The following is a 24,834-nucleotide window of genomic DNA, read 5'->3' as shown; positions in this document are numbered from 1 at the left end:
GGACTGGATCGGTCCGCCTGCGGTGACAGCACGGGTCAATACTCGGAGGTATCGAAGCGAGTGCTCAATATCAGAGAGAGAGCCCGACCAGCAGGGCTGCAGGAATGTAAGACCTCTCAGAATCTTTCAGGTTTGTTCAGTTATCTGACTGATTCCATAGCTTCATAAAACCTTTTGAGAAATTGGCAAATAACAACACAAAAAGGTGACATCAACATGTGGGCGGGGCCAGCTTCACCAGAAACGTGTTCCTCATTTCATCCCACTGAGAAGTTGTAATATTGGAAACTGGAGCCACATTAAAAAATATTGGTAATATTGGAAACTGGAGCCACATTTGAACATCTTCATCTCCCTTTTATCTTGAAAGAAGCTTCTCAGTCGCCCCCTTGTGGCAACAACGTGAACCGAACAGAAACAAACTGGAAGAAGGGATGGTAGACAGAGGGATGGTGGATAAAGGGATGGATGAGTATGGATGGATGGACAGCAGCAGTAAATCTCTGTTCATTTCTTCAGATGACGACGACGACGACGAGGCTCCCAGTCCTCCCAACAGCAGCCACCAGCTCAGCTGGAAGCAGGGACGACAGCTGCTCAGACAGTGAGTACACACACACACACACACACACACACACACACACACACACACACACACACACACACACACACACACACACACACACACACACACACACACACACACACACACACACACACACACACACACACACACAGAGACCTTTAATATGTTGGGACTTTAGTGTAAGAGTTTAAGAGTGAAACCAGTAAATCTTACTTGAGATAAACATTTTAATGAGAATAAAACCCTGAAATCCACTGGGATCAGTTCCTGGTTTCTGGTTCCTGTTAATGCGTCATGTGGTGAGTTTTAGTCTTTATTGTGGGACTTTTGAGTGTCCGCAGTGAGTTTTTTTTTTTATCCATCAAGGGTCTACAATCATCTTATTAGTCTGACGGGAACCAGTAGGTTGCGGTTCCTCGTCTTACCCCTAGGGGTCTCCATCCAACAGAAATGAACATATTTACACGACGTCTGTCTGTGCTTAAATGTTCATGCTGACATTTGTACCAGATCAGGTCTGTGAACCACACTTGGCTGAGCAGCACCTGAACTAGCAGCACCTGAACTCACCGTTGGCAAGGCGACTGCAGGCCAGCAGCCCCGGGGCTGTCACTCTGCCAGGGTTCAGGACCCCCACAAGATCCCCCTGCGACGAAGCCTCGGGGACTGCAGGGCTGCGCTCACCTAGCCGAGGGTCGGCTCGGCACCTGAAACCAGGAAGGACGGCCGTGAGGCAACATTAGTAGCAACGCGACATACGATAAGCTAAAATAGATAATCTGTGCACTAGGGCTGCACGATTCTGGACAAAATGAGAATCACGATTTTTTTGCTTAGAATTGAGATCATGATTCTCTCACGATTTTTTTCCAATATAAAATTTATTGCACTTATTACTTTAACTTTCCAACAGCTGAACAAAAATATAATAACAATAAACATCTCTTGTCTTCTTTACACAAACCTTTGAATAATTTAAACAATAATAACAATTTTGAACAATATTTGTTCCTCCCTGAGTTGAACACCCTTTCAGAAAGGGGACTTGTAACAGATCCTGTAGTTCTGAGGCAACAAATTATTCCTCTGGCTGCTTTTTGCTGTAACAGCTGACATTGAACATAAAAACAATAAACATCGGGGCTTCCGGTTTGGCTGATGGAGTGACCAGACGCACGACGAGATCGCTCTCCCAGACATATCACAACTAACCCATAAACTAACTCAAAATTCAGTATCATTCGATAATAAGAATAGATGGATGGGGGAAGAACACTTAGAAGCCAAAAAACTGAAGGAAAGGAGTCTACGAAACAGGAAAACACGACGGCGACCAGAGTCAACAGCAACGAAGAACTAGAAACAAACATGGCGCCCGCGGACATAATTAAGGCAATTAACGACTTAAAAACTGACTTAAAAGGTGACAACAATACCTTGAGGCAAGAAATCACGCAGCTTGGACAAGAAATCAACGGTAAGCTTGATCGACTCGGAGCAGAAGTTCACAGTCTAACGGACCGGGTGGAAGAAGCTGAGTCCAGGATGGAGACAGTCGAGAGATGGGCGACTGATGCGACCGAGGCTCTCGATACCTGCCTTAAACAGCAAAGAACCCTGCAATATAGACTGAACGACCTCGAGTCAAGATCCAGACGTAATAACATCCGTATCTTCGGAGTGGCGGAAGGAGAGGAGGGAGAGGACTCGGTGCCGGAGTTTGTCGAGGCGCTCATACGCTCCAAGCTGCCGGTCCCGGAACACACGGAGCTAAAAATACAGCGCGCCCATCGAACCGGACCTCAGAGACCCGCTCCGGATAAACCCCCGAGAGCAATCATTATCAACTTTCAGGAATTTGCGATCAAAGAACGGGTTTTAAAAGAGGCATGGAAGAAAACCAAAGCGGGAAAAATCCAGCTGAATAACAAGACCCTCTATTTTGATCACGACTACACGGCAGAGGTTGTTAAGAAGCGCAAGGGGTATAATGCTATTAAAAAAGCTCTGAAAATGAAGGGAGTCCGCTTCCAAACCCCTTTTGTAAACATGCGGATCCACTGGGAGACAGGAGCTCGATTCTACAGCAGCGCTGCGGAGGCGAGAGCGGAGCTGATGAGACGGGGAATCACGGTGGAGGAGGAAGCGGCCCCGCCCGCAGGTGAGACTGACTGGGGAGCGCGCTTGGGAGAGCTGCTGGGATCCTGGCAGACGGTGACGGGACCTCGCGGGGCGGAGGCTGACGTCACCCAGAGAGCGAGGAATAAACTTCAGGGTTTTCAAAGTGGACGGGCCGGCCAGAAGTGATTCAAAGAGGTGATATGGATATTTAGAAAAAAAAAAAAAAAAAAAAAAAGAGGAAAGAAGAAAAACAAGAAAAAAAAAACAAAAAAAACAAAAAAAACACAACACTCTAAGCTGGTGTGATTATTGCTACTATGAAGCTGGAATACAAGGATTGAAGTGGAGTAAAATTTGGCTTTGTATATATTTTCAAGTTGTCTGGGAGAGACAACCTCATGTTAGTTGGACTTTAGGATGGTGGGGCTAGTCTCATGCGACGGCTCAGCCACCCTATTTATAGGGCCCTTTCTTAGTGATTGGACTTTCCCTCGACCCACCAACGGGGTCTCGGTGAGGAGTTATCCCCTCCCAGTTTGGAGGTCAGTTATTTTTTATGTTCAGTTTGTGTTGTTTGGTTTTATTCTTTCTTTTTCCCTTGGGTGGGGGCAACACTATTGCAATGTCATTTTTTTGTTTCCATGTTTAAATAAATAATGTCACATAATTTGAAAATAGCTTCGCTAAATGTGAATGGCTTGAGCAACCCGGTTAAGAGGAGCAGGCTGCTCGCTAAAATTCGGAAGGATAAGACCCAAGTGGTTCTCTTGCAAGAGACACATATGTCAAAACAGGAACACGAGAAGTTAAAAAATTTTGGGTACTCAAATTCATATTTTAGTTCATGTAAAAATAGCAGGAAAAGAGGGGTGGTGACGATGATAGCTAATTCAGTAAACTTTGAACTAATTAAAGAAAAAAGAGATGATGCCGGTAGATATGTAATAATCAAAGGCAGGGTGGATAATGTTTTGGTCACCTTTGTGAATGTCTATGTTCCTCCGGAGAGTGACAGAACTTTTTTCAAAAAATTATTTGACTTGATTATTTCTGAAAGTGAGGGCATCCTTGTCTGTTCGGGGGATTGGAATACAATTTTGAACTACCATTTGGACACAACAAGCACAAACAGACACAGATCCCCAAAATCAAAAGACCTGAATATCCTGATAAAAGAGGCAGGCCTGTTCGATGTCTGGAGAAGTATCCATGCGAGGGATAAGGAATTCACACACTACTCGGCTACACACAAAGTACATTCTAGATTGGATTTTTTTTTGATGAATACCATAGATAGGCACAGGGCTCATGAATGCACAATTGGAACAGCAGATATATCGGACCATAATATTGTCTATCTGAAAATATGCTTAAATAAGAAGCCAAGGAGTACAATATGGAGATTGAATACTGGAATTTTAAATAAAAAATCCACAGTGGAGGAAATTAAATTTGAAATTAAAGAATGTATAAATGACAATAATGATGGTCAGGTCAATCCAACTACTGTGTGGGATACAGTCAAAGCAGTTATGAGAGGTAAGCTAATATCAAGAACAGCATATATGAGGAAGGCGAGGACACTGAAATATGACCAATTAGAGATGGAATTGGAAAAATTGGAAAAAACTCAACCTAAAAGTGACAACAAAGATTTAATAGGGACTCAGATCAAAGACGTGAGGAAACAAATAGAAAATCTAATGGATGAGGAACTAGAAAAGAAACTGAGATTCTCAAAGCAAACCTTTTATGAATCAGGCCCACGGGCAACACGAATATTAGCAAGGCGTCTTCGCAGGCAACAAATAAAAAACTCAATAAATAAGATCAAAGATCCTTTAACAAACACAATAAAATATGAGCCAGAAGAAATTTATAGGATTTTTAAAAACTACTATGAGACCCTATATACACAACCTGAGGGGGTTGATGTTGACGAAATAGAACATTTCCTGTCGTCACTGGATCTCCCATCACTAGGCACAGAGCAAAATACATATTTGACCGCCCCTATTACAAGAGATGAATTGGATAAAGCCATAGGTAAACTGAAGTCTAATAAGAGTCCCGGGAGCGACGGTTACCCAAATGAATGGTACAAAATATTTAAAGAAGAGATCGCCCCGGTACTATTGGAGTCTTTTAACTGGACGCTTGAAAAAGCTATAACTCCCCCATCCTGGAGGGATGCGTTGATATCGGTTATCCCTAAAGAAGGGAAAAATAAAGAGTACTGTGAGTCATATCGCCCAATATCAGTTTTGAACGTGGATTATAAAATATTTACATCTATCATTACAAAACGACTGGAACGCTACCTGCCTGACTTGATACATGAAGATCAGACAGGCTTTATAAAAGGAAGACAAACGCAGGACAATATCAGACGAACCCTCCATATTACAGAACATATAAATAAACACAATATAAGCGCTGCTCTGATCAGCTTTGATGCAGAAAAAGCTTTTGATAGGGTCAGCTGGGCCTTCCTGTATAAAGTATTAGAGAGAATGGGATTCAATGATAAATTCATTAAATGCATAAAGGCATTGTATACTGACCCATCAGCTAGAATTAAGATAAATGGACATCTGACGGACGCCTTTAAATTGTACAGAGGGACTCGCCAAGGTTGTTGTGCTAGCCCCGCCCTCTTTGCGATTTTCTTAGAGCCGCTCGCTCAAATAATAAGACAAGATGAAGAATTGACGGGAATCACAATGGCAAAAGAAGAACACAGGATAGGCTTGTTTGCCGATGACATAATTACCTTCCTTCTGGACCCAAATAAGACGTTTATCAAATTAGTAAAGACTATGGAAGAATACGGATTGATGTCAGGCTACAAATTGAATATATCAAAAACTCAGGTATTGACATTTAATTATAAACCAAGTAATGAAATCAAGAAGCAATATAACTTAAATTGGAACACTAAGTCAATAAAATATCTAGGAGTTCAAATAACCAAGGAATTTGACAAAATTTACGAGCTAAACTATAATCATATAAATGATAAAATACAAAGAGATGTAGCAAAGTGGTCAACATTAGTATTAGACTTCAGTTCACGAATTGATGTGATCAAGATGAATCTCTTGCCTAGGTTGCTATATCTCTTCCTATCACTCCCAGTTAAAATACCAGATTCACAATTTTCAGCATGGGACAGGCTGATATCAAGATTCATATGGGCAGGAGGCAGACCCAGGATAAGATTTAAAACCCTTCAACTGGACAAAGAAAGTGGAGGATTGGCGTTGCCAAGTCTTAGAGAATACTATTACGCTGCACAGCTACGATACATAGTATATTGGTGCTCCCCAAGTTATCAAGCCAGATGGAAGGACATCGAAAAGAATATGAGCCGGGTCCCCCCACAGGCTAGATTAGGTGGAAAAGAACATATGGATTTTAAGGACGAAAATACAATTATGAGAGAAACATTTGAAACATGGTATGTTGTGATCAAGAAATACAAGCTGACTGGAGAGAGTAAGCGGTTGATTTGGCCTTCGTACACATCTAGATTCAGTCCAGGAATTTCAGATAGGACCTTTGAAAAGTGGAGAGATAAGGGGATAACAGCTATGTTTACACTTACAGAAAAACAACACTTTAAATCATTTAGACAACTTAAAGATGAATATGGATTAGAAGATCGTGATTTATACAGATATCTGCAATTAAGACACTTCTATGACACAGAAATTAAGACAGAAATTTCATTGGAAGGGAATGATGTGATTGAGGTGTTGACAGGAGCTTATAAGCAAACTCCTTCAAGAATTGTTTCCAAACTGTATAGAGGTTTAATGAAGCAACAGGGGAGAAATACAATGTATGTAAAGGCAAAATGGGAAAAGGAATTAAACATTGAGTTGTCAGAGGATGATTGGCACTCCATGAATAAGACCCAACACACGTCAACAAGCTCCAAAGGATGGAGGGAATTTGGTTGGAAAAATTTAATTCGATTTTTTATTACTCCAACTATTAAAAATAAACAATTGGGTGAACGACAATATTGTTGGAGACAGTGTGGGCAATTGAGTGCCAACCACTCTCACATTTTCTGGGCATGTATAAAAATGCAAGCATTTTGGGATGGGATCCTAACAGCCATGGAGAAAACTTTGGGATATAAGATCCCTAAGGATCCACGAGTTATGTACCTTGGACTGATACCAGAGGATGTAATAAGCAAAGAAGACATATACATCGTTAAGATTCTATTTCTTGCGGCTAAGAAAGCCATTACAAGAAATTGGCTGAAAATGGACCCACCTGACCTGAGACAATGGCGTGATATTGTTGAGGAAATACGATTAATGGAACAGATTACCTACAGTTTACGACTCAAAACAGAGCTATATGTTGTAAGATGGGCAAAATGGTGTCAATATGTAAGACAGTAGTGACCCCCCCCCACCCCCCACCCGTTTTTGTTTTTGTTGTTTTTCTTGTATCTGTCTGTTGATTTTGTTACCAATTGAAAAATGGAAAAATAAAGTTTAAAAAAAAAAAAAAAAAAAACAATAAACATCTCTCTTGTCTTTAAATAATTTTAACAATAACAATTTTAACTATTTATGTGCAATATGTGTCAGGTGATGAGAAAGGTAGATGTTTCTCCAAATGTAATCCACAATCATTAACAAAATATAACAAACATGACAACATGATAGTTGACCATGACAGGACTACAACAACCTAGAACATAGGCCTAGTCCTTTTTTTATGCAGCCATCTTTAAAAAAAAAAAAAAAAAAAAAAATTTTTTTTTTTTTTTTTTTTCAATCGTCGTCATTTGGAAATGAGATTGCGTTCAAGCATGAATCGAGATCGCGATTTTTTTAACGATTAATCGTGCAGCCCTACTGTGCACCTGAGTAAGGTGGGCGTGTCCATTCGTGGTCCGGCTCCTGTTATACAGTCTGTGATCAGCGGTCCTCCGTCTGAGACGGGTGAAGACTCAGATCTGGGGGACGGGTCAGAGTTTAAAATCAGGTGGTGTCATGGCTCCAAAGTAAATGAAGCGTTTGACTCTTAACGTGGTTTTAAATCTGACAACGATGATGACGACATTTAATCATCATCATCGTTTGTGTGTTTTTTCCATGACAACGGTCTGCTCACGTCTCAGTGTCGGGTTAAAGCCCTCCTGACGGCCCGCCCATCCGCAGGTCCGCGGCGTCCGTCCTGCCGAGCGTCCGTGAAAGCATCGCCCCTGAAAGCGTCCTCCCTGTCCCTGTGGTGCGTTCGTGTGCAGCTCAGACTCTCTGTGTGTGACAGTGAATGGAAGATTGTGTGGAGGCCCGCTGCGATCTCAGAGGCTGGTACGGGGCAGCGGGGGGGGGGGGGCGCACCGGGGGAGGGGCTCTGAACAAACACTGCAGCTCTTCAGACCGACCGTCGTCTCGGAGGATAAAAGCTGCTCCCGGGTCAGCGGGCCGCCGCCGCATAAGGTAAAGTCCTGATGTCTCTGAACGGGTTCTGAAGCTGCTACGTCGACCTGATGGAGATGATGAGGAGGAGTTGCACAGATGTGTCCCAGCTGTGGTGAGCAGCCAGACTTGGGCCAGTAGTACAGATCTGGTACCATCTGGAGTCTCTTTAGAATCACTAAAAGCAGTCGGAGGAAATATGACATTTGAAGTCTTCTGTGAAACCGAGTTTGAGTCTTTCTTTTCAGCCCGGTTCTGAGATTCCTGCTCTGACGCGTCATCGAGGGAGCTGATCTGAGTTTATCTGAGTTTATCTAATCTGAGCAGCTTCGAGGTTCATTTAACGGTACCACATGAGAGAGGACGTGTCAGTAGAGGTACCACCAGTAACTGAAGACAAGCGGCAGGAATCGGACCAAATCTTCCTCTTTTAGGGCTCACATCTGTTCTGGTTCATGCAGCTGGAACCCAGACGCTCCAGGAACCCATCCTGGCACGTCCTGACCATGTGCTGGACCCAGACCGACACTCCTGTGGAGGAACGGGACCTTTAGAGGTTTTGGAGACGACTGTTTAGTTGGAGTTTTGCTACATGTGGTCACATCTCTGAAACCTATGTAGTCACGTCTGTCCAACAGAACCCTTTAGGGTCCGTTTGTTGTTTGCGCCCGACCTCCTCTGCATGTTCTTGTGTTCGTACCAGGCCGTATCTGAGGAACTGACCGATGCTTTAGAGTCAGACACGCCTCTGTGGGAGCTTCACCTCAGACTCTAACCAACCAGAACCACAGTTGTCTTCGTGGTCTCCTGAGATGAAAGACGATCCAGGTTTGTCCCAGTCCTGTGATTCCTGAACTCAGAGCCGTGGAAGGTGAGCCTGGTCGCTGGTCGTAGTCCGGGTCCATCGGTGCGACCTGTGGAGACCGTGGAGGGTTGGTAGCAGCGGGTCGCCATGACGGGTTTCTCTGGCGCCGTTTCCTTGTCTTCTTCTGCATTCACGCTGTTTGACATTGAAGGATTCAGTTCTGGTTGGAATAGGTCTTACTGGGATAAAAACGCAGTGTTTTCCTCTCTGGAGTCGGTTCCTGGTACAGGCCCGCTCCTCAGGAATGCGTTAACCCTAATTTAGAACCTCGGCTCGCAGTTTTTTGTTCCCAACCTCACAAATTGTGGGACGGGACCAAAAACGCGAGATGACCCCCATCCGCTGAGAAACTACACCAACTTGGTTCACGTCTTGGTTCCAGCCCGGTGGATCGTCGGTGAATCGGTCGGTGGTCCCGTCTGCTGGACCTCGCTGCACTTTTTCCGCAGCTGTCAGTGGGTTTAAAAGTGTTTTAAAAGGATGGTTCCAGACTGACCCGGTTCTGTGTGCGCTTCAGATATCTGCAGGAAGTCGGGTACACCGACACCATCCTGGATGTGAAATCTCAGAGGGTGCGGGCGCTGCTCGGGCTGACGGGAGAATCCGGAGAGAAGCCGTCGGAGAAGAGGCCCGAGCCCCTGGTGAACGGGACCGAACCGTCCTCGCTGAAGGACAGCGGCATGATCAGGTACCACGTCCACACACGACCCACAGCGACAGGCTTTGGCGCCCGCAGAACTAAGAACTAAACGCTTATGTTCCAGCAAACCCGAGACGTCCGACTCGGCCACCGTGCTGGACGCCTTCAAGTTCATCGAGAGCGCAGCGGCGGACTTCAGCGACGAGGAGGAAGAGGACGGCGGTGCGCGGGAGAAAACCATCCTGGACCTGGCTACGGTAAGACACTTTAACTGTCCTGTCGTCTTTAAACGCTTGACTAATGTCGTCCGTGAGATGTTCAGGTGCTGGTGGTATGAAGAAAAAAAAAGTCTGACACAGGAAAAAAAAACTGAGAACCAGAAGGGCTGATGAGATCAAGCGTCCAGACAACGAGCCAATCACAGCCTCTGATCTGTAAAGTGATGTCATTTCATGAACAGTAGCCTCACTTCGAATCCCGCTCCGTCCCAGTTTGCTGTCGTAGTGTCCTTGGGCAAGACACCTTACCCACCTTGCCCCCTGTGAATGTTGGTGGTGGTCGGAGGGGCCGTTTGGCGCAATATGGCAGCCACGCTTCCGTCAGTCTGCCCCAGGGCAGCTGTGGCTACAATGTAGCTTACCACCACCAGAGAGAATGTGTATGAATGAATAATGATCCATGTAAAGCGCTCTGGGTGCCTAGAAGGGCGCTATATAAAACAAAGTCATTATTATTATTATTATTACTCGTTGAATCCTAGGTTTCTTTGTGTGAAAACAGTAATTTTTATCTGATCATAGTGGGTCTTAGTGCTGTAAAAATACATCAGATCAACAACATTTACTGTTTTGCACAATCACGGGGCAATACTTAGTACCCGCTAATTGCTGCCAGGGGAATTAAGAGGGTAAGATGCCGCCAGATGCTGCTGATCATCAGCCCTGGATGGGGTCGGGACATTCAGAACAGTTGTTAAGCTTCACCTGAGTGGACGTCCCAGCCGAGTCACCCCAAGATCAGGCTGTGCAATGTAAAAAAGACCCAAGAAAAACCCAAGAGCTCTATCTGGGAGCCTCCAGGCTTCACTGAGGAAGTTAGGTGTTAAAGTCCATGACACCACAGTTAGAAGAAGACTGGACCAGGAGAAAACCTCTTCTGTCTAACAAGAACATGGAAACAGGACTCAGGTTCTTAAAACTGGATCTGAACAAACCAGCAGACTTCTGGAACCATGTTCTCTGGACACTTGAAACCAACGTGGAGATATTTGGTCTTCATGTCCAAAACCATGTTTGGAGGAAACCAACAGAACCGCAGTCTAGCACGGTGGAGGAGGAGGGGTGATGGTCTGGACCTGGACACCTGTCAGGCACTGAGTGGACCAGGAACTCCTCTGTAGATCAGAGTCTTTTAGAAAGAGGAGAGGAAACCGCTGAAGGAAACATCTACTGAGAGTTCCTGCTGCTGAGAGGTCCCTCCCAGTCCAAAGTCCCCACCTCGATTTAACTAAGCAGGTCAGAGCCCAGGATCGACCATCATTTAAAGGAGCTGTATGTAAGAGCAATAATAAAACGAATCATAAAATGACCCCGATATGTCAACAGACATTTAAAAATCATGTTCATTTCAAATACTTATGTCACTGACAACAGCACTCAAGCCAGGATATTCCAGTTTAAAAAGAGGAGTTGCAGCCCTCAACTGATGTTTATGTTGTCATTTTTTGTTTTGGCCTGAAGCTCCACCCTCCACCTATCTCCCAATCACCAAGTCAGTATTGTTTCTGAAGCTCCACCCTCCACCTATCTCCCAATCACCAAGTCAGTATTGTTTCTGAAGCTCCACCCTCCACCTATCTCCCAATCACCAAGTCAGTATTGTTTCTGAAGCTCCACCCTCCACCTATCTCCCAATCACCAAGTCAGTATTGTTTCTGAAGCTCCACCCTCCACCTATCTCCCAATCACCAAGTCAGTATTGTTTCTGAAGCTCCACCCTCCACCTATCTCCCAATCACCAAGTCAGTATTGTTTCTGAAGCTCCACCCTCCACCTATCTCCCAATCACCAAGTCAGTATTGTTTCGGCATCCGGGTTGCCAGCTCGGCTCTACTTATCGCAGCCATGGCAGCCTACGTTCCTGCTGCATTCTGCAGCCTACCTGGCAACCTCTGGTCGGGGGGAGGAGGGGGAGGGTACACGCCGCTCAACAATATTTTGAAAGTGACTGCAGTACCAGTTTTGGACATTTCTTACAGACGGCTCCTTTAAACGTTTGGTGGAACCAGATCGTAGAAGAACAGCAGCATCTCCACAACTCTGCTCAGCTGTGAAAGTAAGAACAGTTCCAACCCAACAATGAAGGAACTCCAGGAACTAAACATCCGTGTTGTCTAGAGAACCACAGATCAGGGAGATAACCAGGAAACAGTCTGTGCTAGAGACCACCAAGGCTGGACTCTGGGTAAATCTGGACTCACACCACATGACCTTCTTCCACCGATCCAGAGTTCTAGAGTGATGGGGGTATCAGGGTAATGACAGAGGCGGATGAAGTGATGCTCCCATCATGCCTAGTGCCTACTGTACAGGCCTGTGGGGACGGGGCTATGATCTGGGGTCGCTGCAGTCTGGGTTCAGCGTCGTTATGAGGTCGGCTGACCCCCTGAAGATCCTGGAGGACCAGGTTCTTCCCTGATGACGCAGACGTATCCCAAGATGGCGTTCCCAGGATTCATCTGGGTTGAACGGTGAGAGAGGGGTTCTGGGAACAGGAGACATCAGACCTGGACCCCACGAGAACCTTTGGGGCGTGCTGGAGAAGACTCTCATCATCAATACGAGGCCTTGGACAAGAAATGATGCAACAGCGGTACTTTAATAGCTGGGGTACTTAGCATTGCCCACATGATTTTTTTTTTTCTGGCTTAATTTATGTCACGTAAACAAGTTCTACGTTGTTCATCTGGGGTTGTATCTGCCGGATAGACCCACTACAATCAGTTTAAATTGTTAACATTGTATTTTTACACAAGTGATTAAAAGAAGTTTACACATTTTTACACAAGAAAAGGGAGCGCAGGTCACTGTCAGTTGTCCTGAAGGACCATGTGACCGGCCATTCGCTCTGGCAGCAAAATAAACCTCCCAGGCCCCCAAGAGAACAGCTAGCCGATCACTAAGCTAAACTGGCCAAACTGTGGTTATTGAGACAAGGGGGGCATGTCCCAATGTTCCATCTCCAGGAAATGGGCTTCCGGGTTTGTCTCCAGAAGACTCATGGTGATGTGACTGAGTGTTGGACAGGTTTTTTGACGGCAAACGGCATCCTGATGTCTTTACTCTGACAGATGGTGAGGAAGAAGCAGTCGGCCAGCCCGACCTCCACCACGTCCGACCTCAGCGACGACCCAGACACCGAGGAGGCCCTGAAAGGCTTCGACTTCCTGGCGAGTCCGGACGAGCTGGAAGGGTCGGGGGAGCCGAGGAGCGGCGAGGACGGCGCAGAGTGGGGTGAGAACGATGACACAAGTCCCGATAGATCAGACCTACATCTAGAAAGAAGTAGGTCTGAAAACGATTACGGGGCCTCCCCATCTAAGGGGCGGGGCCAACGCTTGGCACTACGACCAATCAGAGCAGCGAGTAGATTAAACAAAACAGCAGAAACATCCACCTCACACAGGAAGGATTTGAGTCTGAACCTTTTACTCTCGATGCCAAAGTCGTTTCCAACAACACCGCCCTGTCATCATCGTGTTAACTAGTGATGCACCGATTGTTCGGTAACCGAAATTGTTCGGCCGAAAATGGCAAAAAAACACTTTCGGTGTTCGGTGGAATAAGTGGGAAAAAAACCGAACAATTAATAACGGCGTTGAAATATAAATAGACTGGCCGCTCCGTAACTGTTGCGCACCACATAAATAGTTGGCCAACCAAAAACTAACCACATAAGAATTTTACCAACATTCACCAGCAGGTGGAACCAAAACAACATATAAAATCTATTAGGTTTAGATGAGGAAATCAAACGTGGAAGAGCGTGGAGTGAAGTGGTGCGGTGCAAACATGTCAGCAGTGTGGAAGTATTTTAGAGTGGCAAAGAATAATACAAGAATGGCTGTTTTCAATGAATGTTCTGCTCAAATATCTAGAGGGGGCACATCTGCAAAGTCTTTCAGCACTACAAGTTTGATTTATCATTTGAAATGATAAAAAACCCTGAGCGCTTTAATGCATTTTTATTGTTTTAAGGCCTATGTTACAATGTTCAGTCAGTTAAGCCTAACGTAAGCTCAAAGATGGCCAAAAAAATTATTTAGCTAATTTATTTATTTTAAGTTATTGTTCTTTGCTGGTATAATGTCTGCTGGAATATTTAAGAAATGCTGGGAAATTAAAAAATGTTCAGTTTTTTATGTTCAACAAATGTTTTCTACCTTGTAATTTTGTAAAAGATTTTTTTCTTTTAAAAGCATGCCTAAATCAAATTTATTTGATTTATGCAATGGTGAAAAAATTGGCAAAATAAATGAAAAACTGCGAAGAACCATGTTCGGTATTGTTCGGTATTCGGCCAAGTGTTTATTATTATTTTCGGTTTCGGTTTCGGCCACAAATTTTCATTTCGGTGCATCACTAGTGTTAACCCCGCCCATAGACTCTCTACAAGGATAGGCTGATTTGATTGGCTGGACATATTTAACGAGGCCCAGCCAGACCTGGTACCAGATGTCTGGGCTCGTCCATGCGAGCTGTTCTGATTAAAACTGTCTGTGTGACGACGTTCCCATCCGATGACCTGGACGTTGCTAAAGTTTACCAATCTTCCCGGTTCTCTGTTACCTAGCAACAGAGAGCTGGCAGAAAGCTGTCCTACGCACTTGGTGAGTCAGTGCGTCACGGTTCAGGTTGATTTAAGGGAGAGCTGACTCAGCGCAGAGCCGTGATCCATGGGCCCGCGGAGCCGTGCCTCGTGGCCTTGTGGGTGCTCTCCGTCATAAACCATCTATAAAATAGTGGGGAGCATGTTGGCAGCATGTTATGAAACAGATTCATCATAATTCACTCCAGGGCTGTTTTAAGTGTTTCCTTACTTCCTTCCTGCCTCCAGGACCCAGACCTGGTCCTGGACTGCAGGATCCGGACCAGGGGCCTCATTTATAAAAGAGTGTGTAGGATTCATACTGAAAGTGCACATTAACCCAAAAGCCGAAAATGGCGGGCGCAAAAAAAAATCTGGATTTATAAAACCGTGTGCACTAGGGCTGTTCGATTAATCTATTTTAAATCGTAATCGCGATTATGTAATTAGAACGATGTTAAAACGTGAAACTCGTCAAATTGATTTTTCACTTTTTTTTTTTACCTTGTCTGCACACATATTAATGATTGATACCATATTAATGATTGATGGAAATACCTCTCAATACCTGCGACAAGTGCCCCATCGGAGAGGCTCTTTAGTGTAGGAGGGGGCGTTGTAACATGCCACCGGGCATCCCTCAAGCCAGATGCGGTAGACCGGCTCGTGTTCCTTGCAAAAAACTTGCAAATGTGAATAGCAAATGTAATGACTGACATTACACACCTCTACCTCCTTCATGGGTTGCATTATTATTTAGCATGCAAAGACCCAGTTTAGTTTAATTAGAAAATGTCTTGTTTTATTTAATTGGAAATATAACTTACTGTATGTTTGCAAGTGCTGATTTGCTGATTTTTTTTTTTCAGAGATAAAACTTTATATTTTATTATATTTTTTAAAACTTTTTTTCAACTTATTTTACAGAGTTTTGCACTTTATTCATTCATTTTTGGTTTAATAAGAGCAAAGTTTGCACTTAAAGCCCAATGGGTTCAATAAAAAAACAGCATATTTGAAATCATTTCTTTGCCTTTTGTCAATTCACAAAATAATCGTAATCGGATTTCGAGAGAAAAAAATAGAGATTTTATTTTTGGGCAAAATCGAACAGCCCTAGTGTGCACGCACACTTGCACGCAATGTTCGCTTTATAAATCACAGTCCAGCTGGAAGGTTGCGCAGGTGAATTCGCCTCATATCTTCCTGCTCAAAGACGCCACTTACCACAGGTTTCCGCCCCCCTCCCTCTCCCTCTCCCTGTCCTCCCCCTTCCTCCTCCGATGGTCTGCAGAGAAGGACGAGCCTCCTCTGGGTGAACTGGCCTGGGACGTGGACCAGGGACTGATAGCCCAGCTCAAGGAGCAGTACAGAAAGGAGCGCAAGGGCAAGAAGGGGGTGAAGAGTAAGTCCAGTCCGGGGTCTGTGCTTCATCATCACCCTCACTTACTTTAGTCTTCTCACGCCGCCGTCTTCCTTTTCCTTTAAACATTCTGATGGTTTTGTTCATCTCCTCTCTGTTTCCCTCCATCTCATCTAAACGGTCTTGGAGCCCACAGACCTTCCTTGCTGATTTGTTGTAGTTGTTAAGACGAGGGTTTTAGCGGTTGTTTTGCCGCTGCTGGTTTCTCCCGACCCCCCTGAGGCAGCGCTCAGATACGTCAGTCCTCCTCCATCGCTATACAAAGAACTGTGAGATCAAAGTCCCGCATCTCTGTGTTCTGGGACTAAAAACCCAGGAACTTTCTTCCATGCAGATGAGTCGCCGTGGTCCGTGTTTCACGTTACCTACATTCATCTGTCTCCATCATTCCAGCTCTTCGTTTCCCGTCATGCTTTATTCTCCTGAGGCTTTCTGTCACCTTGGTTCTCTGGTTTTATCCCTCTGCTGCATCCTTAATGCTCCACATGCACCACCTCCTCCCCCCAACGCTCCCATTCCTGTCATCGTTTATCATCGTTCTCCCTCCTCCTCGTGCTCCAGGACCAAACCGGTCCAAACTCCAGGACATGTTGGCCAACCTGCGGGACAACGAGGACCTCGCCTCCATGCAGCCGCCCGTGGCGCCGCCCTCCAGACCCATCGCTCCCAGGCTCAGCGAGCAGGAAGTGGGGCATCCTGAAGAAGGTACCCCCTCCTCCGCTCCCGGTCCTTCAGTAAGCTGGAGCTCAAACGTAAACGTTCACATTGTTCCTGCTCGTCCCTGCAGAGCCAATGACGTTCCTGCCGTCCACTGGGAAGTCCTTCATCCTGGGCAGGGCGGATGAGGCCATGACAAACGAGCTCGGACTGGGAGAGCTGGCCGGACTGACTGTCGCCAACGAAGCAGAAAGCGTGGCGTACGACGTGAGTGGAGCGAGCTGAGACCTGCCGATGCTTAGATCAGCTTCAGGACCAGCCTGGTCTTGACAGGACAGGCCACGCCTCCTCATTAAAGCTCCCATATTATCTCCTAGCATGAACCAAACAACACAAGAGTTCTTTAACCTAACTGCGACTCAAAAGATCTTGTGGTTTGTAGACGATGAAGTCTCATCGGTGCAGCTGACTGTGTTTCCATGAACTGCAGATCAATGATGATTCCAATGTGTTTGAGAACTAAACCCAATTGTTCCTCTATCAGATCGCAAACAACACAGACGCTCTGAGGAAAACTTGGAACCCAAAGTTCACCCTGAGGAGCCACTTTGACTCCGTCCGGGGTCTGGCCTTCCACCCGACGGAGCCGGTCCTGGTCACGGCCTCCGAGGATCACACCCTGAAACTGTGGAACCTCCAGAAGACGGCGCCGGCCAAGAAGTGAGACAACGTTAACCAGATAGAGCCGTTTTGGGTTCTTGTAAGCCGAGTTAGAAACCAACTCTGTTAAACTATCTCTTAAAGGGGACATATTATGGCATTTAATGTATATTTTAAACAGGCCTTGAATGTCTTAAAAACAGTCTAAAGCTTGTTTTTTCTACATAAATCAGAAATTCAGCCTGTGGGTCATGTCTCTAGTTTTACCGCTTCTAAAGCCTTTTTCTGTGCTCCATTCTGAGGGGAGGCGAGGCTATGATAATGAGGCTCTGCGCTGATTGGCTGCTTGAATGACGTGTAGCAGGGGAGGAGACAAAGCGTCGCTCCGGGCAGAAGAGCAGCGGCTGCGTAGCAAAGCGTGTCCACGGTTCTGCGTTAAATCGACACGTACCCTACGCCGTAGGCTCTGCGTTGGTGTAACGCGGAACCATAAATCAGCCTTTATGGTTCGGAGCTCCGGGCCCGGGGCTCCTCGACGGTCCGGTCCGTGAGCAGCTCCGGCAGCTCCGTATGCGGCCCCGGTGCTCCGGAGCTAAGCTAAATACTTAGCCCATGCTAAGTATTTAGCATCCCCTCTGCTTGCAGGGTGAGGGGAGACCACTTTATATATGTTCAAACAAGAAAAAACGTGTTTTTCATAATAGGTCCCCTTTAAGTGATAAACATATTTCTGTTTTTCTAAATTTAAAGATGATTATTTGACATCATTTGAAGCTGTGTGAACCTTTTAAAACTAGTTGTAGTTCTCAGAGTGACCTGAGGGAGGCAGCTTCGGGATGGTTTTGTTGCAGAAAGTAAACCGAACTTCTTTTTCTTTTCTTACTGCAGGTCGTATCACAAAGTCCGCTTCAGTTGTAGCTTTAAACCAGTTTAGCCAAAAGTATTTTTACTTAAAGTAATTAAATATCTGTAAGAAGCAGGGAGCAAAGACCCTGCCACATCCGAGTGGATTTCTGGGAGGTTTTTGTCCACGACGTCACGGAGGAGCAGAACGACTCGTGGCGGTAGCTCCTATGGTTGACCTGCTGCATCACGACCCGGTTAACCGGTTTCTGCAGAGAAGACCTGGGCTTTTATGGGTGTCATGTGACCTGGAGATGGAACATATTGACGAGCATCGTCTGTGGTCACACCAGGGCTGTACGAGTCGTTCTCGTGGACCAGGACCTCCCAGAACCCCTCGGATGAGGACGACTTCACGTATGACTGGTTTGGCTGCAGCTGCTTCTTATGGTTTAAAAGGAACCCTGGCTATTAAGACATGTAGGTCTGAAAAGATAAATGTTGGTATCAATTATAACAATGTGATATAAAAAACCTTGTTGATGTCTTTGTATAATTTAACTCGTAGGTCGCCATTGTTGTTTACACCGCAATGCATTCTGGGTAGTGACGTCAGACGGTGGCACCTGCTGGCCCCCGTCCACTGTTTTGACACCCAGAAACAGATGAAAACACAGCTAAACAGGTGACGGCGCACCAGAAACACAGATCAAAACACAGATAAACATTAAGGTGATGGCGCACCTACAAAAAAGTAAAAAAAAAAAAAAAAAGTGCAACCCCATACAGCATGAACTATAAAAACACCATAAAACTCAGACAGACTAACAGACCACACGTTTCAACTAGCAGATAGCCGATGCTACAATAAAAACCCCAGCCAGATCTGGCGTCATTAAATTAAATAAAGATGTTCTTGCCTATTTGACGCAAAGTCTGCGCCTCCCGTTTCGTCAAAGTCCCGGGCCAGTCCCCTCAGCCTCTGGTCTGTCATCAAACGGTGGACCCAGCACCGAGGCCGGTTTTAGGGGGGGGGCAGGGGAGGGCTATGCCCACCCAAACGTGCCTCCTGCCCACCGGCGTCTCCATCCCGGCGAGAGCGGATGGCGGTGCGCTGCAGGCTCATAGAGCCGCGGCTACGCCGTACGCTACGCCGTAGCCTACACCGTACCCTACGCCGTAGCCTAATGCACTGGTAAGATGCGCACGACTTTGATCATTTTTGCAGATCTCCCGTGCATCACAGAACTTTGATCCAGTTTGCCTGAACCGAGACGTCTTATGGGCTCCCTCGTCAGCCTCCACGACCGGGAGAGAGCTGCTCATCTATGTTTTAGATACCTGTCCCAGTTAAACTAACACGGCTTATCTTCCCAGAGCCACCGCTCTACGTCATCGCCCCCAGAATGCATTGCGCAGGTAGAACATGGCGCCTCCCGCAGGTCAAAATATGTGATAAACATTGTAGATTTTTAAAGCAATTAGATTATTTTACGTGTTTCTAACAACATATTTTAGTATAAGAGAACAATTGTGGCTAATTAGGGACTACAAGTCTTAATAACCAGGGTTCCTTTTAAGGGTTCCACCTCAGAGAAGCAGTTTTCTCTGCTGTGTGGATGAAGGTGAACCTGGGGAGGATGATGAATCACAATCGTCCCGGTTGGTCTCCCAGGAGAAGCGGGGCAGCGCGTCGTGTTAGAAGCGAGTGCGATATCGTCCGTCTGAAGGGCTGATCGTGTTGTAATCGTTCTGCTCTTTGATCCTGCAGGTGTGCTGCTTTAGATGTGGAGCCCATCTACACCTTCAGAGCTCACAGGTGAGACCCAGGTCAGCTCTTCTGACACATTCTGGACGCGTGGTGACCCAGTCCAGAAGCAGAAGAGAGTCCAGCTTGTTGAAGTTTGGACGGTTTGTGATAACCTGATTTGAATGCGTCCCTCTCGTGCAGCGGCGCTGTCCTGTGCGTCACCATGAGCTCTGGCGGGGACCAGTGCTTCAGCGGGGGGGCGGATGGTACCGTTCAGAGCTGGAACACCCCCAACCCCAACGTCGACCCCTACGACTCGTATGGTGGGTCCTGGTCCATCTTAAAAACTTTGCTTGTGAGCGTTGAGCGTTCTTAGTGGTCTCACGGATGTGAGACGTGTTGACATTGACCTTGTCTCGCTGCAGAGCCGTCTGTCCTGCGGGGGGCGCTGTGTGGTCACACGGACTCGGTGTGGGGTGTGGTCTACAGCTCGGCTCACCACCGCCTCCTCTCGTGTTCGGCCGACGGCACGGTCCGGCTGTGGAACGCCGCAGACACGTCACCGTGTCTGGCTGTTTTCAATGACCGAGGAGGTGAGGAAACATCTGGATCCAGATGAAAACCAGCCAGTTACCAAACTGGGTTTCTCCGGTCAGACGTCGGGTCCTGAACATAGCGATGCTGTTGGACTCTGTTGGAGCTCCTCTGGAGGCGTCCACGGTTGTTCTTCTGGAGCCAGTTCCTCATGAGTCTGTCTGTGCTTCTGTCTCAGAACTGGGCGTCCCCACCTCGGTGGACCTGGTGAGCAGCGATCCGGCTTACATGGTGACATCCTTCAACACCGGACACATCGGCCTCTTCAACATGGAGACACAGCAGCTCCTCCTGAAGCTGGACTCCGCCGGACCCCCAGGTAGGACCAATCACCTACATCACTGCTTCCAAGTTGGATTCATCCAAAGGTTTGTTAGTTCTTCTACTGATCGCTAGGGTCAGGTCCAGATCCAGACCTGCAGGTTCTCTAACAACCGCTAGGGTCTGGGTCCAGATCTGCAGGCTCTCTACCGACCAGTAAGGTCTGGATTCACACCGTATAATCTTCAGTCTCACTCAGATAATCACCGCATGGTTAAAATATAAATACAAAGCTATATACAAAACGCTCAGATCTCCAGGTATGCGTGTCCAGGTCTGTGTAGGGCAGGGGTATTCAACTAGATTCGGCCGGGAGCCACATCTGCAAAAGGACTGTATGGAGAGGGCCGCACAATTTGAAAATGTGGGGGTTTTCAAAATGTATTTTGCACTCAAAGACGAAGACTTATGTAAATATAATACATTTGTATTATACATTTGAATATATCTAGTTTACATATGAATTATGTATTAATTGTCTCCAGATTTAGTCATTGTGAATGTTAAATATAATATTCAGATAAAGAAATACTATTTTGAATGCAAGTTCATTTTGAAACCATGCATTGTGCAAACTTAATAAAATTGATATTGACCTACTTTTAATAAAACACGCCATAATGACAAAGCACCACTTTCCACCAAGATTTCCTTATTTGAATATTATATTGAGCACAACCATTTTAGTCCATAGTAGCCAGTTATAAAAATATTATTTAAAAAAAAAAAAAAAAAATTTCAACAAACACCCCCTTTTTTGAAATATGACCAGGGGCCACATAAAAGCTCCTGGCGGGCCGCATGTGGCCCGCAGGCCGCCAATAGAATAGCCCTGGTGTAGGGATTTGAACGTCCCGGCTGGTAGCTCACGTTGTCTCTGTCGTCCTTGCAGAAGCTCCTTGTAAGATCAACAAAGTGCTGAGTCATCCCACGCTGCCCATCACCATCACGGCCCAGGAGGACCGCCACATCCAGTTCTTCGACAACAACACAGGTGGGAGGAAAAGGTCTTCATTTGCAGCGTTTTGGTTTAAAACCTGAACAATAGTCTGAAGTAAAGAGTTGGAGCTCTCTTCTTCTGGGAGGTCGGTTTCTGTCCCAGCAAACACTCGAGCTGTAAGGGTTCTCACGAGTGGTTCTGAAGAATTTCCAGAAGGTCCTTGTCTGTGATGTCACTGTGATGTCACGTTTTCTGTCATCAGACTTGTGAGTCGGCCCTTTTTCAAACCTCCAGAAACCTCCTGGTTGACCTGAAAACTGCAGCTGTATTGATGCGTTTTCTTTTAGGCTTTCAGTTTTAATGGAATCCCGATTAAAGGACGGCGCCACAGTTTTAACACCCGGTTCTGTCTTTGGTGACGCCAGCGCCGACTCACAGGCTTTGACTGTCACAATCTTCTGGTTCTGCTGAGTGTTTCTGACGTCTACGTGTGTTTCTAACTGAAGGTAAACTCATCCACTCCATGGTGGCACATCTGGACTCGGTGACGAGCCTCGCCGTGGATCCAAACGGGCTGTACCTCATGTCTGGCAGTAAGTCTCCACACAGACACCCCAACAGTTCACAGATGCAGCGATGCAGCAAGATCTCGTGGTGACCCTCTACGATGTTGCTCCAAACAGGAAGAATAAATCGTTCTTTAATGTTTGGATCAGAGTTTAGTTCCTGAAAGTCTGTTTTCACTCTTCAGCATCACTTCATATGTTTTTCTTTTGTCCCTTGTTATGTCATTCCTTCTCACGACCCTTTCTGGTTAGAAGGAACCCAAGTGTTGAGGGTTTCAGGTAGTCCAGAATGTAGTTTTTTGTCGTTTTGTTGATAAATTCATGTAAATGTTACTTTTCTGTATTAATACTGGAAATGAGCTCTGACACTGAATCCAGACCAGACCGTCACAAGGTCTAGATTCTGGACTGGCTGATAATCAGTCTGGATGATTCCTTTTGGTGCACATTTCTTCCAAAAACCATCTGGAATACTGATTTGTGACATAAATCAGATTGTCATCTGCGTGATGATGCTGAGTGGGAGTGTGTGGAAGAAGCAGGGGTCCTCATACAGAGCCTTGTGGGACTCCACAGCCACTACAATCCTGTCTTTCAAATCAGGTTTCTTAACGAATTACGACTTTTTTTTTGTGGGGGTCGTGGGGGTGGGTTTGCGTTAGTCGTTCACATTATCGTTGTAATGGGACCTTCATTACACTGACGTGTGAACCGTAAGCGGCCCTGAAGTGACACGCATGCGTAGAGAAAAACGCGACATCTCGTACTGGTTACAGAAGTAAATACAGATGCTTCACGTGTTTGTCTAGCAAGTTGCAAGTACTTGCAGACATCTCAAGTTGCAGGAACTCATTTGAGGGAGATATATCTACTAACTCATCATTCATTACCTGTATATTGTAGTGTTGAAAAAGTTCTCCGTGCCAACCGTTATCCCCGTGGTTATATCAGCTATTGATGACCAACGGTCTGTGTCATCGGAGGAGTCGGAGCTCACAGGTGTCCTTCAGTATTTTAATTATGTTAAGTATTTTAGGTTCATATTGTCTTCAAAAGAAATAGAAGTCAGAGTAAATTTAAGAATTAGTGTTCTTTATTTTTTTTTTCTTCTTTGTATTAAACATGGACAGAATGTATCAGCCAGGTTTTGGTTTCAGTTTTGTGCAGAGACAGGAAATGATGTCACATGAACCATCTTTACATCTTGTCTCTCCTTCTACCAGGTCACGACTGCTCGATCCGTCTGTGGAATATGGAGAGTAAGACCTGCATCCAGGAGTTCACAGCCCACCGCAAGAAGTTTGAAGAGTCCATCCATGATGTGGCGTTCCACCCAACCAAATGCTACATCGGCAGCGCCGGCGCAGACGCACTAGCCAAGGTCTTCGTATGACCCGGGAGTGCCAGTGTGAGGGCGGTGGCCGTGTTTCCTGACGGGACACGACCTGGACAGCCTGTTTTTCTGGTTTCTTATTGGATGGGTGGAGGAAGCGGGCTGATGGTGACTGAAAACGCCCCTTTTAGAACCCCACCCAGCATCCCTGGACTCGGGCTGGCCCGTGTCTCAAACATACAAACATTTTTCTGAATAAAGGCAACAAACCAAGAAGAAGCAAGAAAAGTGTGAAATGTTTTTCTGAATCTGGGATTGTTGGTCGGCTGTAATCCGTGGCCTGTCCGCCGGTAAACGTCTGTGTCCAAAATGTGCCTTTTTTTTCCAGAGCTTCTGTTCTTTTAGCTGTTGAGCTTTAGACACAAGCTCATTGAATTAATCTGCAGAAGAGTCTTGACCGGTTCCCAACATCCCTACATGATGATTCAGTCTCCTTCAACAGTGACGAACCTTCAGTCCAGTTCCCAACATTCCTACAAGACTGACTCAAACTCTTACAACAGTGACGGACCTTTGGACCGGTTCCCAACATCCCTACACGATTAACTTAAACTTGTTCTACATGACAAACCTTCGGACCCAGTGGAAGTGGAAGCTCCGCTGTCCAGGTTGGCGTTGGATCATCTCCGTCTACACCAGCGTCCCCTCCAGGATTGCTGGCGTGTTACCCGCACGACTGGATTCATGATTTACCTCCAGGAAGTCCCAGGGAGCACTTTGCTTCGCTCAAGATTCCCGGTCGACCGTGGGTTTCAGAGGACGGAGGATGTTTTTAGTTTAGAATTTGGAAAACCCTGTTTTATTTCACATCATTCATCCCTTTACATGTGTGATTCCAGAAGGGGCGAGATGTGGCAAGAAATACGCATTGAGACAATGGACCACGTGACTCAGGAGATCTCAAGTGGAGCAACAAAAATCAAACAAGTAAAACCCAACAGCTTTTAAAGTTTCCAGTCTGGGAGTTTTATAGATCAAATCTGGAAATGGCAAGATTTGACAAATACGACTATAATGACGACAGACAACGGTGTGGACTTAGAAAAGCAGGGTTCATGGTTCCTGCCGAGGGTCGTCGTAGAAGCTTTCTTCCGTCTTCATCCATCAGAGGTAGCGCTCTGGTTCTGACCGACGTGCCGGTGATCTTTGATTTTATCAC

The 24,834-nt window shown here is 45.9% G+C and overlaps 1 protein-coding gene across 2 annotated transcripts in view; it reads left to right on the top strand.

Annotated features, from left to right (window-relative positions):
- LOC133446098 (striatin-like) overlaps positions 1 to 24,360 on the top strand; it is a 39,334-nt gene extending 14,974 nt beyond the window's left edge. The window contains exons 4-18 of one of the 2 annotated variants that reach the window (XM_061723879.1): positions 520 to 604; positions 9,540 to 9,710; positions 9,787 to 9,919; positions 13,012 to 13,174; positions 15,823 to 15,933; positions 16,513 to 16,656; positions 16,739 to 16,875; positions 17,153 to 17,328; positions 19,883 to 19,930; positions 20,063 to 20,184; positions 20,287 to 20,454; positions 20,634 to 20,774; positions 21,669 to 21,770; positions 22,223 to 22,309; positions 23,506 to 24,360. In XM_061723879.1, coding sequence (XP_061579863.1) covers positions 520 to 604; positions 9,540 to 9,710; positions 9,787 to 9,919; positions 13,012 to 13,174; positions 15,823 to 15,933; positions 16,513 to 16,656; positions 16,739 to 16,875; positions 17,153 to 17,328; positions 19,883 to 19,930; positions 20,063 to 20,184; positions 20,287 to 20,454; positions 20,634 to 20,774; positions 21,669 to 21,770; positions 22,223 to 22,309; positions 23,506 to 23,675 — 1,958 coding nt within the window. In that variant the 3' untranslated portion in view covers positions 23,676 to 24,360. The remainder of the gene's footprint in view (positions 1 to 519; positions 605 to 9,539; positions 9,711 to 9,786; positions 9,920 to 13,011; positions 13,175 to 15,822; positions 15,934 to 16,512; positions 16,657 to 16,738; positions 16,876 to 17,152; positions 17,329 to 19,882; positions 19,931 to 20,062; positions 20,185 to 20,286; positions 20,455 to 20,633; positions 20,775 to 21,668; positions 21,771 to 22,222; positions 22,310 to 23,505) is intronic. The other variant, XM_061723888.1, reaches the window with a different exon arrangement.
- Positions 24,361 to 24,834: the final 474 nt, after the last annotated feature.

This window comes from Cololabis saira, chromosome 1, assembly GCF_033807715.1.
Source record: "Cololabis saira isolate AMF1-May2022 chromosome 1, fColSai1.1, whole genome shotgun sequence".
Taxonomy (NCBI): domain Eukaryota; kingdom Metazoa; phylum Chordata; class Actinopteri; order Beloniformes; family Belonidae; genus Cololabis; species Cololabis saira.
The sequence above is the reverse complement of the archived record's forward strand: the minus strand, read 5'-3'. Positions and strand labels throughout refer to the sequence as shown.